The sequence below is a fragment of the Lygodium microphyllum genome, chromosome 13 (genome assembly GCF_053477565.2).
Source record: "Lygodium microphyllum isolate KBCC chromosome 13, Lygodium_microphyllum_v1.1.10, whole genome shotgun sequence".
Taxonomy (NCBI): Eukaryota; Viridiplantae; Streptophyta; class Polypodiopsida; order Schizaeales; family Lygodiaceae; genus Lygodium; species Lygodium microphyllum.
In genome coordinates, this window is record NC_141147.1 from 150,999,432 (window position 1) to 151,016,576 (window position 17,145).

The following is a 17,145-nucleotide window of genomic DNA, read 5'->3' on the forward strand; positions in this document are numbered from 1 at the left end:
GCATGTCGACGTCGGCGACAAAGCGAGGCATGATGGATCCCATACTGGCGAGCAACCCGCTGCACATTAGAGAGCAGCCGTGCAAATGAAGGCAAGCCCTCAGAGGCGAAGTCCAATAAGAACCTCTCAATCAATTGTTGCATATAGCCCTGAAAAATTGAATGCTTCAAATAAGAGGAGTTGAAACGTAAAGGGAGCCTATCCAGCAACTGCATAAAAGGTGCAATAGATTGTGCCTGCATCTCAAGCTGGAGGGGGAAATGGTCCGACAACGCATATTGCTGCAAGACCTTCATTTCCAGCATCTCGGGAAGAAAATCATCCCCCTGCATGATATACATTCTGTCCAGCCGCGACCAGGTAGTTGCATATTGTGCGGAATGAAAAGTAAACCCTGAAAAAGAAGGGTGAAGCCACGACCAAAGATCTTGCTTGAGTACGTGCAAAGCAAAGGAATTCCACACCCGGCTTTCCGGCGTATCCATTACCGAATGCCCTGAAGTGGATTGAGAAGAGTCAACACACATATTGAAATCTCCCATCAAAAAACCCCCTTCGGCCGAGTGACATGGAGCCCTGCAAAGTGGACCAAAGATCCCGTCGGGATGCGGGATCATTCGGAGCATAGAGGCCCAACAACCATAAAATCTCTCCTTCAAATAAGACTTCGATTACCAGAAAGCGGCCCTGCACATCATTTTTAACAAGGACAGGCTGGTATTTCTCATGGACAATCATCAGCACGCCCGAATAGTGCGTAGCATGGGTCCCTGCATAAAACAGACAGAATCCATGACAATCCACAACTTTTCCTGCTTCACCGTGACTTTTGTGCTCAACTGCACACAATACATCCCACTGGTTCGCATGCAAGATGGTCCACATGGCATGTTGCTTATGGCGAGAGCAAATGCCTCGCACATTCCACGTGGCTATCTTCATGTATCTTCAAAAAAGGAAGTCAGGAACGAGGCGCCTGTTGCCTCGATTTCACCTTTTCCGCGAGAGCATCCAGGACACCCTCATCCAAAAAATCAGCCAATACTGCAAACGAATTCGGGCGACCTGCTTTAGAGGTAGAAGGGAAATCCACTGCCTTGGGAGAGGGGCGGGGATAACGCCGATCCCAGGGTGTAATAACATTACCTTTGGTATCAAACGCCAGCTTAGCAGGTGGGCCTTTGGGGCCGTCGGTATAGACTTTCCTTGGAGACTGATTACGGGGGGCAGACGGGGCCGTAGGACGCGTAGCCTGCTGTGAAGTGACCATTTCTTTCCTGCGCGTATACGTGCGCACGGAATCCTGGGAAGCAGTAGGCCCAGGATCCGCTAGGCTTGCATCCAACATTTTACCTTTTTTGGGACGTGCCTCAATCCAGTCAGTGCGACGGGAATCCACACTCAGGACCTGTTGTTTGCCTTTATCCATGACATGAGGAGACTGAAGGGCTTCTTGGGGCGGGGCATCAAGCGCCATGTCATCCTTGGGCAGCACAACCTGCGCATCCTCCGAAGACGGTTGCCTTTCAGGGCATTCGGCCATGAAATGCCCCAATTTACCACATGAAAAGCAGTGTCCCGCAAAGTTGCCCCATTTCAAGTGAAAATGCAAAGGATGCATGCCTGAACAATTGAGGCGAAGCCACGCGGGCCTTTTCCTGGCCGTGTCCCATAACATGCATAAACGGTTTCGGTTCATTGCCCTGAGGCTTGGGGGGACCAGCACTGTTCCCACAACCGCCATCGCATCCTTCAACATGGGCCAATAGACGGCCGGACAATTTTCCACCTCCACCCACACCGGGCATTCTCGTTGAAGCAGATGCTGGAAGTCGGCCATGGGGCGCCATGGCACAACATGGACCAAGCGGCGATAAAAAAATAGTGGCAACTTGGACAGGAGCTCAGCTCGATGCGTTTCCGATTTCAACAGCACCTCATAAAAGCCGCGAGGTCCAAGGAAGATCTCCTCAACACACTCCCCTTGCAATAAATGGTGCATCCACTGGCGAATATGCGAAAGCACTGGGATCCTGCCAGTGAAGAAAAGTATAACTGCACGGTCATAAAACACCGAGAAGGATCGCAAGACTGATTTGGGGTCCACCGTGGCTTCCAGCACATCATCCGTTCCCGCATCAGAAAAAGATTCATTATTATGCTGGACATAATCGCCAAGCAGAGTATTGGCAAAGTCCAGCAAATGCTCCCAGTCAATTTCCTGCGAATCCACAGGATCAGAGGCCACTTGTGCATAGGAACGTTCCTGAGGACCCATTGGCTCAGCAGAAGTATGCTTGGAGCGTTTGCCGGCAGGCGGCAGTTCAGAACCCGGAGGCAGCTCCTCCGTGCATGGCACCATATCCTCCGGCTCCTCTGCATCGGAATCAGGGCCAAGGGCTGCCACCGTCCGGTCGAGAAAATCCATATCCAGGCCAGCCATACTGCTATCTTCGCGCTCGCGCCCTCTCTCTCTCTCTCTCTCTCTGTGCAAGTCCCGCAGACCTGTCGGCCTCAGCCGTGGCCTATCCCGAGGGGGTGTAGATAACGCATGGGTCAGGGCGCAACCCTAATGGAGTAGATTCAAGAGGGCGAAACGCAGGGCCAACAGGCAGTGACAAAGGCCAGAACGCTGAGGAGGAAGGCTAGCAGGCGACGGCAGGGCTGAACCGTCAGCAACTGAAGCGCTGCGGAGCAGGGATCAGGCGACAGTCCGGAGGGCCCAGGTCCGATGGCGACGGTACGCTCTGATACGCAGGGCAGACGCGCGTTGACCTGCAAAACCAGGGGACCGCAGGGCTGCAGCCACAGGGTCGCAACCAGGCGCCGGTGCAGAAGAGGACGGGCTCGAGCAGGTGAACCCTAGATCGACAGGGCGGCGAACGCAGCCCGGCTCAATAGGCGATGGGCTGGCGTCGTGACAGGAAGGCTTGGCAGTAGGGGCAAGAGGCGAAACGTCCAGGCGGTTGTCTCACGCAGGAAATGGGGCGCCAACGGACTGCGGGTCACGTCCAACACGCAGTAGTGAGTGACGGGGTAGTGATGGGTAGGCAGAAGCGGGGCGTAGCAAGACGTGAGTAGAACAGGCCCAGCACGAAGCGACGGGACGATGTCAGGCAGGGCGCCGTGCAGGAAAACTCGTCCGCGCGTCAGAAGGCAGCAGACCTGCCATCGCCTCGACCCGCTCTCCTTGACTCTCTCTCTTCTCTCTCTCTCTCTCTGTGTACTGTGGTCTCTCTCCTCTCTCTCTCTCTCTCTAGGGCAAGCGCTCTCTCTCTCTCTCTCTCTCTCTCTCTCTCTCTTTTCGTGAAGATAATTGAATTAAGTGGTAAATATTTACATCAGACCATCAGGTCAGCATTCTCTCTACATCTCTTACTTTCTCTTGCTTTCTGTTACCTCTCTCTCTCTGTATACATTCAGTTGCATTAGATCATCAGGTCCTCAAAGAAAGTGATGAAAGACTATTAGGACTATGTCACAAAGAGAAAATCACAGTGTTGGTGTAGAGCGAACAATGGCCAGCCAGTGGGCAGCAATGTTAGGAAGAACCAGGTCAGCTGATATCATAGAAGAAATCTGCCATAGCACTAAACCTCGAATACGGGCCACATGACCATGGATGCCCAAGACCGAATAAAAAAGAAAGGCATTCCGAGTTCGCCAAATATGCCACAAGGCAGTCCATCTAAGGAACTGGAATAGGCAGGAATAATCAGAATGCAAAGAAGGCATAGAGGGCAGGTTTCCCATAATCCATGACCGGGTGGTGTTTGAGAAGAGGTCAGCTCTCTCTCTTTTTTTTTTGTAAAAGGTAATTGTATTAATTACGAAAAAAAGGTACAAGTTTACATGGTTACAAGATACACGATGGCTCTATCCATCGCGTGTAATCTCTCTGGCTCTCTAAAGCACTAAACTCCAACAGAATTACAAAAAGTCATGGCAACGACGCAGAGGAAATTGCCATATGCCAGGGAAGTAAGTCCTCCCGAGGAAGTAAGTCAGAGTGCCGAATGAGATCTATCTGCCAATGCAATGGGCCTTTAAGCCTAGCAATATGTCCCTGAACATTGTAGGCTGAATCAAAAAGAAAAGCATTCCGAATGATCCAATTGTGCTAACAGCCCCAGTATCTAAGAAAGTGAAACAAGATCTTCATATGTGATTGAGCCGGTGTGAGGTATTTTGGCCGCGCAAAAACCCAGTCAAAAGGGCTTAGTGAGAAACCAACCACTGCTCTCCAAATTGCCGACAAGAGTGACCAGATTTTCTTGGCAAGAGGGGAAGAAATAAATTGATGACGGGCCGATTCCACACTGGTGGTGCAAAAAAACAATTGCCATTGGAGATTCGACGCTTGGAAAGGGCTGAAGCAAGCGGAAGACCACCGATCATCACCCGCCAAAGAAAGACCTTGCATTTGAAAGGAGTCTTGTTCATCCAGCCCTCCATCACAGTTGCCTTCCACCATGACCGAGATTTACGCAATCCCCATACAGTATTGGCTTTAGTAACCAGCCATTGATGATCGTTAATCAGAAGATGATACACCTGGTTAGCTGAGGCCTTTTCCAAATTCATGCGACCTGCAAGGTCCCAGTCTACTCTGGAGCACCATCAAAAGCTGTCCCTATAAATCGCGGTATCCACGAGGAATCCTAAAGCGCCTTCTGGCTATGCGAAACGATATCAACACATTGCGACTAGCAAGAGTGGCATCTGCAACTGAAGTCAAGCCCAAACGTGCCATACGATTAATTTTTAGTCTGAGCTCATGTTTGCCTTCCCATGAAAGTAATCGCGAGGCTACCAACAGTTCCTGTTGAAAAGAGTTAGAAGCTAATCGATCCTCGGCTGGATGCCATTGAGCCTTCTGGAGAACCAATTTCCAGGAACATACCAAATGAGCAAGCAGGGATGATGAAGGACTAGAAAACCGAGATTCTGCATTAAGAACATGCCACCAGGAGCTCCGAATTTGAGTATTACCATGCACAAGTCCATGATTCTCAAGAAAATAACGGGCTATCAAGACCCACGGGTGATGATCCAGGCACATGGCACAAAAAAGAGACCAACAGAGTGCCAGCATATGAGTTTCGGCATCCAAAATAGCCCCACCACCCATGCGTTTGGGGGAACATGCATGCGACCAAGAGATCCATGAAATACCTGCATGTAAGGAGTCCTTCCATAACATGAAACGAATGCACTGAGTAAGAGCATTCAATGTAGTAGTAGTCCAAGGCAGCAATGGCAAGAAATATGTGAGCATTGGCAACATAATTGTCTGAGCCACTTTGAGGCGAACATGGAAAGGCCAAGCCTGTGACTTCCAATACAGAAACTTAGCTGTCAGTTTCTGTGAAATCCACTCTAGTAGTTGCTTCGGCCGAACATCTACACCCAAAGGGTACCCAAGATGCCTGACAATGGAACCACGGGGAACAACCATTTCTTGCCAGTCCAGTGACTGCAAATTTGACTCCGTGCAATTGAGAATGGCTGATTTCAAAGCATTGATATGAAGACCAGAAGCATGCCCAAAGAAAGTCCATACATCCAATGCTTTGCGAAGATTATCCTTATCCGCACGCAAGATCATAAAGCTGTCATCAGCCAGGGATTGACTAATGAAGTGCTGGCCAAAAGGAAGAGACAATCCAGCCAACTGAGTAGAAGCTGCCATATGAGATAACATCGAAAGCACCGGATGAGTCGCAAGGGCAGAAAAGAGAGGACTCAAAGGGCAACCCTGTCTCACAGAGCGTGCAAGGAGAAAAGGCTCGGTAACACCACCATTCAGCATAATACGCGAAGAAGCCGCAACACTTATGGTGTAAATCAAACGAGCCATCCGAGTACCAAAGCCCATAGAAGAGATAAGGTCTGCAATGAAGGACAAGTCTAAATAATCAAACGCCTTTTCCAGGTCCAATTGAATCAATACCACCTCCTAATTAGAGTGCCTCGCATAGTCAATAGCCGGTTGCACATTCAAGACATTATGCAAGATGTTTCGGTCCTTAATAAACCCGTATTGAAGAGGATGTACAATGGCAAGAAGATGCTTATGGAGCCGATTCGCCATTACTTTGGAAAAGATTTTATACATAGAACCCATCAAGGAAATTGGTCGCCAATGTGTCAACATAGACGGCGAAGGAAGTTTTGGAAGCAGTTTGATAAGTTTTTCTTTTCATGAGGAAGGCATGAACCCTGTTTCCCAAACCCGCTGAAACATAGCCGTCAATGGTTTCACCAGACTGGTAGCAAAAACCTTAAAGAATTCATTGGTGAGACCATCCCAACCGGGACTTTTATCCTTGGGCAAGTGTAACATAACATCCATAACCTCTGCCTCAGAAATATCTGTCTCCAAAGTAGTTTTCATGTCCTGTGGGACCTGATTGCAGACCAAATCATAAAAAACTGAGCGAGCTTGAGTAGTTTGGTCCGAAGGTGAAGGAGTAGAACCAAGAAGGTCGAGAAAATAATTCCTACACATATTCACGATAGTCTGAGGATCAGTGACCATTTGACCTTTTGCATCCTGAAGTCTAGTCATATTCTCTCGAGCGGGAGATGCATGAAGAGCACGAAAAAACTTATGAGTTTGACAAGCACTATCTTGCAAATCAAAAAGAAGATCAGGAATGAGGCAACACTTGCCTCGATTTAACCTTCTCTGCAAGAATGTCAAGGACTCCCTCGTCGAAGAAATCAGCCAACACGGCAAAAGAGTTCCGACGGGCAGATTTAGAGGTAGACGGTATATCCATTGACTTTGGGATGGAACGGGGATAACGCCGATCCCATGGGGTAATCACATTACCTCTAGCATCGAAAGCCAACTTAGCAGGTGGGCCCTTCGGACCATCCGAATATACTTTCCTCATGGGTGGATTGCGAGGAAAGTATATTATGGAAGCAAACACACTTGATGATGATGAGCTTGATTCTTTTGAGGATGCACAACAAAGTGTGCTTTGGATGGTGGCAATCAGGCTGAATTAATTCTATCATGAAGAATTAAACATGGGATTTAGTTACATTGCCCGTTGGAAAGAAAGCCATTGGTACTAAATGGGTCTATAAGATGAAACAAAAAGCAGATGGATCCATTGATAAGTACAAGGCCAGGCTTGTGGCACAAGGCTATGCCCAAAAGAAAGGCATTGCTTATGAGGAGACATTTGCTCTTACATCTCGTATGACTAATATCAAGTGTATGGTTGCATTGGCTGCCCATTGTGGTTGGATTGTGCACCAGGTTGACATTAAAACTGCATTTCTGCATGGGGAACTTGAGAAAGACGTGTATGTTTAGCAGCCCATGGGTTTTGCAGTTGAAGAATCCGAACACTTGGTATGCAAGTTGAAAAAGGCTTTGTATGGTTTGAAACAAGCTCCACGAGCTTGGTATGCCAAAATTGATGCCTTCTTACTTAGCCAAGGGTTCATTAACAGCCCATCAAAGTTTACTCTTTATGTATGCAAAAAGGGGGATGCTTCCTAGTCATTTGTCTTTAAGTGGATGATCTTCTGCTCACAAGGCCGCATGTTGGTCAAATTCTAGCATTTAAGAAAAATTTGCAGCAAATTTTTGAAAATGTAAGATTTGGGGTCTTTGCATTACTCTTTGGGCATTTAGTTTATTCATGATATTAGAGGCATTGGATTGTTACAATCCAGATATATTGGTAAACTCCTTGAGAGATTTGGCTTTCAAGATTGCAAGCCAGTAAGCACGCCGATCGAGACTTGACTTAAGGTGTCTTTGAATGATGATAGTGACATGTTTGACATTCATACATATGCTCTAGTAGTTGGATGTCTCATTTCTTTATGCAACACAAGGTCAGATATTTAGTTTTGCAAATTCAGCCTTGAGCAGATATATGCACAGCCCACACATGTCACATTGCCAAGCTGTGAAGCATGTTTTCCTTGTAGGGAACTAGGAGTCTTGGATTGCTTTATGCCAAGGGGGGGCCACTGCAGTTACATGCTTACAATGATTCCAATAAGACTGGAGATTTTAATTCTTGTCACTCTACAAGTGGAAATTGTTTCTTTCTCGGCTCTTCTTGCATTTCTTGGCTTAGCAAGAAACAATGCATTGTTGCCACATCGTCTTGTGAACCGGAAGACAAGGTAGCTTTCACTACTACAGTTGAATGTGTATGGCTAAGACGTTTTTTGGCTGATCTTGATGTATCTGTCACGGAGCCTACTCCTTTGTTTATTGACAATCAAAGTGCCATTGCAATGGCATAGAACCCATTGTTTCATGTACGCATGAAACACATTGAGATACATTATCACTTTGTCACAGAGAGGCTACATGCAGGGGATATCGGCCTTGTCTACTGTCCTACCAACAATAATGTGGCAGATATCTTCACCAAAGCTCTTCCTCATGAGAAATTTGAAGCATTTCGTAATGCTTTAAATTTGATCTCCTTTGGTGGATGATCCTTGTACACTGATCACTTTTCACTCCGGGGGGTTTGTTGGGTTTTACTTACGCGTACCCTCACACAGGAGTGTTGGTGATTTACACATAGGACAGTGGGACACTTTTTACTCTGTAAGAGAGGTTTTTCCCCCCAGTCATATTATTCTTTATTTGTGTCATTGAGAGACCTACATACCTAGACGTGTACATGCCACATGAGATATGAATAGCCATTGGTTAGCTTACGGTCTCCTCTAATCAACTTGCGATTGAGACAGGGAGAGTAGCTTGCATTCCTAGAGGCAAGAGGATTTGCACATTGTGTCAAGAGAAGGTGGAGAGTGAAGAGCACTACATCTGCAGATACCCTACACTATTTAGAGGTGACACCTCCTGAGACTAGTCATGGAGTCCTCAGACTAGTGGACAGTGGGCTAGTTTCTACTTTAGATCCAAAGACTTTGCACAACATTACTCTAGTTATACATCTTGGAGGGAGGCACTAGATAGTCACAGATCATTGATTTTTTCTAGATAGTGCCCACATGTATTGCACCTACACAAGAGAAGTGATAGTCCTGAGAGTAGAGGAGATCAGAGCTCCATGCTGACCAAGGATATAGGGGTATTGGACATAGAGACTACACCATAGAGAGATGACGGAGATTCATTGGTGACATGAGCAACACGACAGAGATGAGTGTCCAACCTAGATGACCTATACTCCCTGTTCAGGGATGTATGATGTACTATACCTATCATTGATCTTGATTGGATGGAGGTAGGTAGAATGGCACTGCATGGTGTCATTGTATCATCATTGACTTACACATCCAGTCATGCAGGGCTCCACCCACCCACCCCCCTCCCTTTTTGGTGTATCCCTGTATAAGTGTTTTATTGTACATCACTTTACACTCTACTTTGCGCTATATATTACTGATCATTTAGCACATCACACTTGGATATCCAATGACTATTACCATTTTTGGGTCCCATGTTCCCATTTCTTGTTTCATGCCTATTGCATGTGACTATATAGCCACATGGAATGGCAATTTGTGGCTATCCCCATTTCCAGAGTTGAGGGTCCAACCTAGATGACTTGTACACTCTCTGGTCAGGGATGTATGACATACTACACCTGCCAATCTTGATCTACCATTTAGCACAACACACTTTGATATCCAGTGACTATTGCCTATGCAGAGGCAGATGTATCTTAAAACAAAAAAGGAAATCTCCACTTCCCATTCCATGTGACTATATAGTCAAAAGTGACAGCAATTCCTCTCCATCCATGTCTCATTTTGCATCACTTGTGACCATGCCCACCGCTCTACCTCTCATACTCTATCCTCTATCCTCTATCTTCTTCTCCTCTGCAGCTTGGGGGGAAGGGTAGCATGTTCTTCATGCTGTGGGATGGATCATGGTGCACTGACTGGATTTATGCTCAACACCTTGGCTTCTTTCATCTCCCTAGATTGCTCTATGAGTCCTTGTATTGATTTGACTCCGCTGTGGCCCTTCTGTTGAGCATCCCCTATTCATCAGCCATGCTGTTGTTCCATTTTTCCTCCAAACAAAGAAAAAATCACAGTGGCTGAAAGCTGCTGAGCCTTTGTATGCTTTTAAGTCTAGTCTTTGAATTACATCATAATAGACAAACATGGTTTGACTTACTTACAAACTACAAAAGGCAACAATTTCTACTGGTGTAGAGGTGTGGTTAGTGGATTTCAGCTTTTCATAAGGTATATAAAAATGAAATTAAAAAGAAGAGATGCTTTTTCCAAGGGCAAATAGATGCTTTTCTGTGTTTCATGTGCATCATAAAGATCCTTCAAGTATAACCAACAGGCAAAGTACGTAGGCAAGTGTAGTGCTGAATGATGATCTTTATGCCAGAAAAAGAGAGAGAAGGCTTTCTTTCGTGGTAATATATAGCAAGCAACTATACACTTTTTACTGGTAGTAAGCAGAGGCTGGGGAGGGATAAAGAAACATGTTTATTGTACTTTGCTAGTTGTGTAGATGACTTCAAACTTAGTGCTAATCTGATACTTAAAACTGATAGGGTCTAAAGAGTTCTGAACGTGAGAGAAATGTCACTTCTTAAATGGGTCAGTGGTATCAAGGTCACCCTAACTGATATGTGTGTGCTGACCTTAAATTGTACTAGTTGCAAGGCAAGAGTAGCCTGTGTTAATGCACAACTTGAAAGTGGGTTGATTACCTTGCATTGCCTCTACTGTAGGTACATTCTAATGTTCTGGTAAATGCCTGATTGCAGGGCTGGAGCAGGCGTACCAGGCTCACTGTATGCATATCTTGGCACTTCTGGGTAAACTTCATTACTCTGCCTCAGTGACTGGGAGAGAAGATTGTCCGATTAGTTATTCAACTTGGTGGTATGAGAGGCTTGCCATAAGCAGATTTTGGCCTGTCTTCGCTAATGTGTTGTTTTTCCTTGAAATGCTTCCTTCAAAAAGTTAATAAAACATGTAAACTTCATTACTCTGCCTCAGTGACTCGGAGAAAAGATTGTCCGATTAGTTATTCAACTTGGTGGTATTCCAGGCTTGCCGTAAGCAGATGTTGGCCTGTCTTCGCTAATGTGTTGTTTTTCCTTGAAATGCTTCCTTCAAAAAGTTAATAAAACATGCGGGACAAGTAAAATATATGGTAGAACACCCCTGGATGATTCTTTAGGTGGCTTAGGCTTTGTATAAACAACCAGAGAGGGGTCTAGTCCTACTGATCACTGGCTTTGCACTCAATGAGGCAAGGGCCAAGTGGCCATGCAGCAAGAATAGCAGAGTGGCAATTATGGGTGGTCTCTAATGTAGACCTTCCATGGTGTAAACTGGCCAGAAAATCTGGTTGTTGATAAATGCGTCATGGGCCATCCAGGTATGCCAGGCTCTGAGGCTTGCAATGAGTTCTCAGATCTGGAAAAAATACCCTGAGAAGGTGTATTAGAGAAATCTGGATTTGGAGAACTGTCAATAGTGTGGCACAAGATCCTGTATGTGCAACAATGCTCAAATCATGAATCAAAGTTTGAACCATTGTCCATGAACCATTGTCCATGAACCAAACTATAGCTCCCAAGTAAGGGCAAACATTTCTATCTGAAGAACACATGGCTTGTTGAGCCAGTATGTGCTTGACCATGAGTGTCTCTTAATGGGTGCTTGTAACATGGACGACACATTTTTCTGTCTAGCCAGCTTGGTGCTAACCACAAAGCTGTAGTATTAGGCCGCACTGGCTGCCAAGATGAGTGGTTAGCAGGAAAATGCCAAGTGATCTCAAGGGACTTGTTGAAGGTAGTCACACCACTCATGTGGAGTTCACTGGTGAATACTAAAGGGTGCAAATATTGCTAACTTGGAGCCCTTTGGTATTTGGTTGGAGCGAGTAGTCACTTTGCTCACAAGCCCCTTTCTTGTCTTGCTCTTTGTATTTCCTTAAGCCATAATTGTCCCTTTTCCAATGGGTACCCAAGCCTTCCAACTTTAACCTCTACATGGACTTGACAAAATGTTTCAGATAGACCTTCAAATTGGCCATGTACCTAGCCAAGGAGCTCTCTCTCTCTTTCTTCTCGTCATCTCTAGAGTACCTTAGCTGCTCTCTTGAACTGGTCATAGTAGTTACATGACATGCTCATCTCTTGTTCTCCTCAACACCGTTTGACAAGGGCATCAGATAGAGACCACTAGGCTGTACCTCCCCTTGAGCTATGACTAGATTGATTGCATAATCTAAGATCTTTATTGTAGTCCTAGCGAAGAATAGAGCTCTTCTATGAGGCAAACTTATGGTATTATTTCGTATGTGCTTATGACACACTTACGGGCACTTACTGTATTCGGCTGTGAACACCCCCTACAACCCTAAGGTTTAAGGGTTGTACCTTGTACTTTCATCTTACACTCTTTCAGTCTATTGCATTGGGTGTTGTGCTTAGCTCTCACACTGTCTACTGATCTCTGTGCTGAGCTTCGATCTTGCCTTTCTCCCTTACATTTGGTATCACAGCAGGTTTGGCTCTGCTCAGCTCAGCTCAGCTCTGCTCAGTCTTTGGGAGCTTCTAGCTCAGTCCAACTCTGCCCCCTGTAGCTCCGCGGTTCTCCTCAGCTCAACTCTTCAGCACGACCTGCAGCTGCTCGACCTGCTTCTTGGAGCCACCCAGCACCAATGCCCGCCAGTCTTGAGCTGCCTCCATCTGTGGCAAACACAGCCCCTAAGCCGCCCATTCGCCATCTGCCACACCAGTCCAATCTGCCCCGTTAAAGTCAGTCGTCAACGTCAGTCGCTCTGCCCGTCAACAGTAGTGTCGTCTGTCTCCAGCGCCGCCTGTACTCGCCTATTGTACTGCGCTCGCCTGGACCAGCGCCCGCCCCTACGTGCTGCATCGTTCCTGTTTGAAAACACCGCTCCACCCTCCGACGTCCAGCCCGCCTGCCGACTGTCCCCACATCACCCCCCTCTGTCATCAACAACAACCCGCCATCACATAGGTCCTTTTTTACAAAATCCTTTTATTCCAAAACAAATTTCTGGAAAAGGGGGTTCCCACGCAGCAGGCAGAAAATTCAGGAAACGTGTTTGGGACACATTGAACGCAATTTTTGGACACATTCATCAAGAAATTTTGGGGATTTTGCTGGTACAGTGTTGCTGAACACTGATTGCACGTTGGACTGCGTGCATTAGAAACAATTTTGATAGAGTGCACCTCTATACACTAATCGCAGAAAGTTATTTTCTGCAATTTTTGGAAATTTTCAGATTTCCAATTTGGTCCCGCTTCGACATTGCTGTTTCGCCTTTTTTGGTAATTGAGAATCATGGCAAATCAGGGAGGAGATGTCTTCACCTATGTATCCAAGGAGGACAGATTGGATGGAAATAACTATTCACTTTGGTCCTTCATGATGAAAAATGTACTTGTGGAAAAAAATCTTTGGGATTATGTTAGTGGAGAAGAAGCTCAACCTGGAGTTGTGGCTCCAGCTACTACTCCTCTAGGAGGACGTGCACAACGGGCACCTCAGCTTGCTCCACTTCAGCCACTTCCACAAAGATCAGCAACTCAAAAAGCATGGGATACAGAGGATGCATAGGCTTTGTCGCTGATTACATTGGCAGTTCAGCGGTCAATCATCCCCCACATTCGTTCAGCAGCTTTTTTACGAGAAGCTTGGCTAACTTTGGAGCAGATATTTACAGGCAAGAATGAGACTCGCATCTCTTTCTTAAAGAAAGAGCTAGAGACGTTGAAAATGGATGAAGATAATTCTATTCACGATCACTTGAACAAAATTCAGGACTTGCGAGAGTAACTCATGAATGTTGATGAGTACTATTCGGATGCACAAATGATATCTACCACTTTAAACTCATTACCTCCTTCGTACTTGGCTTTTCATAGGGCCTTAAACCTCACCATGAGGATTGCCGCGCAGCCAATCACTTTTCTTCAGTTAGTCAATTTGCTTCTAGAGGAGGAGCAAACAAGGAGAAATAGTGATGTGGATGCTATAGCCTCTGAGCAGGCTTTTATGGCTAGACAAAAGGGCAAAGGCAGCCAAGTGAAAAATGCTCCGCAAAGTTCTGGAACTTCTGGCACATCATAAGAAAGTAAAAAACAAGGGGGCACGCAAGTCAAAAAGGGAAAATGTCATTGTTCCAAGAAGCCAAGCCACTACATTAGTGAGTGCAGAAAGCGCATTGCTAAGGATAAGAAGAAGCAGTCATGAATGTCTGTTTTTGATGCTTCTTCCACTGCTACTGAGTCCACATCCTTTGTTGCAAACCTGTCCTCTATGCTGAATTCTTTTTTGAAGCAGAAGGGCATTGCTTCTTGGCGACCGCAATGGCCGGCCATAGCCACTCTCTTGGATCCCACTCCAACTCATCAAGTGGTCTGCTCTCCTAGACCCAAAGGCGCCACTCCCTGAGCTCCCTCTAGAAAACATAGGGGTCCAGTCACCATGTCTTCCCCTAAAGGCCCACCACCCGAATCCTCCTCCACGAAAGGGTGGCTATCCCCTCATCCTGTCGCCCTCTGTCAAGGGCTAGACGCCCCCCTCCTAAATGGTGAAGAAAATCCCTTGTTAGGTGCCGCCCACCCTACTTGCCACCTATAGGGGGATGCCTGCTGGTGAAAATGTAGCGGCCCATACCTCCCCAGGCTCTATCGACTCTCGTATCAGGGGAGCAAGCCACTCTAGAGATATTGTTGCATCTATCTTCCTTCTCCTCAACTCCACTCCTCTCTGGCAGCCTAATACACATTGCAGCACCTCCTCGTCCGCCATCCTATATACCTCCTGCCAAGTCCTGATGGTACGGGCCGGGCCAGCCTCCCAACCAGCCCACTAGATGTGGGGGCGCTTGTCAATGTGTATCCCTTCCCAATCTTTGACCTTGGGGTTCTAGATCACCAGCTGACGATCTATCTCCTCCTGGCAATGTGGGGGGCTTTGGATTAGGGCCTTACGAAGGCCGTGCCACACGCGGAGTAAGCTGCGTAGAAAAGGTTATCTGGGCTGACGTGAAGATCCATCTCAAGGACGGCCTCCACTCCCTGCTAGGTCTCGGTCTACAATCATGAAGACCCTCCTGCAATAAGACTTTCCAGTTCTGCCCACCTGGTGTGAGACCGTGGACAACTAGCTTGCCCAAGAGAGCCATACTCTGATGTTCTGGGTCTATGATCCCAAGCCCTCCCTCTGACAGATGCCGTATGATGGTCGCCCACGCCACCTTGGCCCTGGAATCCTTGGAGCCATCTGACCCTAACCAAAGGAAATTCCGCACTAGGCGGCGAAGCTGCACTACACAGGATGAGGAGAAGCACCAACACGAGGCGATGTACCAGGCCGTCGCTAGGAGGACCTGGTTGACCACCAGGGCTCGGCCGGCTAGTGAGGGGCGAGCCATGCTCCAATAGGTCAGCTTCCTCCGAATAGAATCAAGGACAGGAAGAAACTGCCGGACAGGAGTGATGTCGAGTCCCACCTGGAACCCTAGGTACCGGACGGTCTTCCCTCTGCTCACCCATCTAAACCCCAAGTGGATGCCCCGCTCCATGCTAGAGTCCGGATCTGTGAGGAAACCGACCGACTTTTGCCAGTTGATTTTCTCCCCGGCTGCAGAACAGAACACGTCAAGAGCCAGCCTCACTCTCTCCAACATCAACTCATTGTCCTCAATGTAGAGCGTTGCGTCATCTGCATACTCTGAGTCTAACAACTCAGACTCCTCTCTCACTAGAAGTTGGAGGCCGCGTAATCCGCTCGCACGTGACCTGAGAAAGTGAGACATCGCCTTTGCAAAGAGTAGAAACAAACACACGATCCTGTCGCATCCTTGACTCGATCTATAGGAGGGAGGAGGTGACGAGAGAGATAGAGCAAGATAGAGCATATTTGGACTAGGGAGTGGGGCAGGAGGGACCGGATCGGAGAGGGGGTTACAGAGGTCCTAGCTGAGTCGAGCAGAATCTGCCAAGCGGCAGCCATACAGGCCAGGCAACAGAGCTGGGAGAAGGAGAGAGCACTCCGGCGGGACCTTGCAGCCACACAGAGGTTATTAGAGGAGGCACTAGGGGATCCCACCCTCCACGCACAGGAGGTGCGTGCACGAGCAGCCATTGCCGGCCTTGAGGACAGGCATTTGGAGTTCTCTTTCCACACCTCAGCAGCCTTCTGGGCACAGAAGGGGGACACGATGTGCAGGGAGTTCTTCGAGGTGCACCAACCCCGTACCTCAGGAGAGCAGATACGCAGCCTCCAGGATCAGTATGGGAGGACTCGTTCTAGCCTAGATGAGGTGATGGAGATTTCCACTGACTACTACAAGCGCCTTTTCCAGCACGAGGCAGCCTCAGCTAGAGGACAACGATGTAGACAACAGGTTTGGGATCACATCCTGTCCCTTATCACAGAGGAGATGGGATGGCCTTCTTCACTACCTACTGGGAAGTGGTGAAGGACCTCCTGCCGTGGGCACCTATGGTGTGCTCCCAGTAAGTGTGAGAGCTGCTCGGAAGTACCTTCCCAACCCGCTGGGCCTGGGTGGGAGTGAGCTCATGCTCCTGTAGGAGTAAGATGTCGATTCGTCCGGCAAGGGCAAGCTGCAACTCTTGCCGAACAATCAACTTCCTTGAACCACGTGCCCCACTATAGTGGAGACTATTCACATTCCAGGATGCAAGGTGTAAGCTCATGGGGAAACCTGTGACTGACCAAACAGGCATCTGTTCAGTGTGGAGGCTACTGATGAGGAGGAAAAACTATGGGGCATACAAGTACGCTTTGCCTCCGGCCTGGACCGCGAACTCCAATCCCCCATGGTGGCCCTCGGTCAGACCATAGGGGTGATAGTTGCTCCAGGTGGTACTATCAATGCATCTATCAGCCATGCTGAGAGTCGTGACTCTGTACACTGGTAGAAACGGGCCGCCTATGCCAAGGGCCACTCGATCACATCCCGCGGAGCTCTCCACTGTGGAGGGGCTCGAAAGATAATGCTCAAGTGTGGGACCTTGGCACCAGCCCACCAGTTAATGTCCATCATGAAACTAGGCCACTGTTGTGCGAACAGTGCTAGTCCTTCCTCTCCCATCCACTAGGAGGTGTGGTCCACCACCTGACTCTTCA

General features: G+C 47.6%; 1 protein-coding gene across 3 annotated transcripts in view; it reads left to right on the forward strand.

The window, feature by feature from the left end:
* LOC148027351 (uncharacterized) overlaps positions 1–17,145 on the forward strand; it is a 143,924-nt gene that overhangs the window by 47,065 nt on the left and 79,714 nt on the right. For all 3 annotated transcript variants that reach the window (XM_087691915.1, XM_087691914.1, XM_087691916.1), the window contains exon 9: positions 10,761–10,811. In XM_087691915.1, coding sequence (XP_087548041.1) covers positions 10,761–10,811 — 51 coding nt within the window. The remainder of the gene's footprint in view (positions 1–10,760; positions 10,812–17,145) is intronic.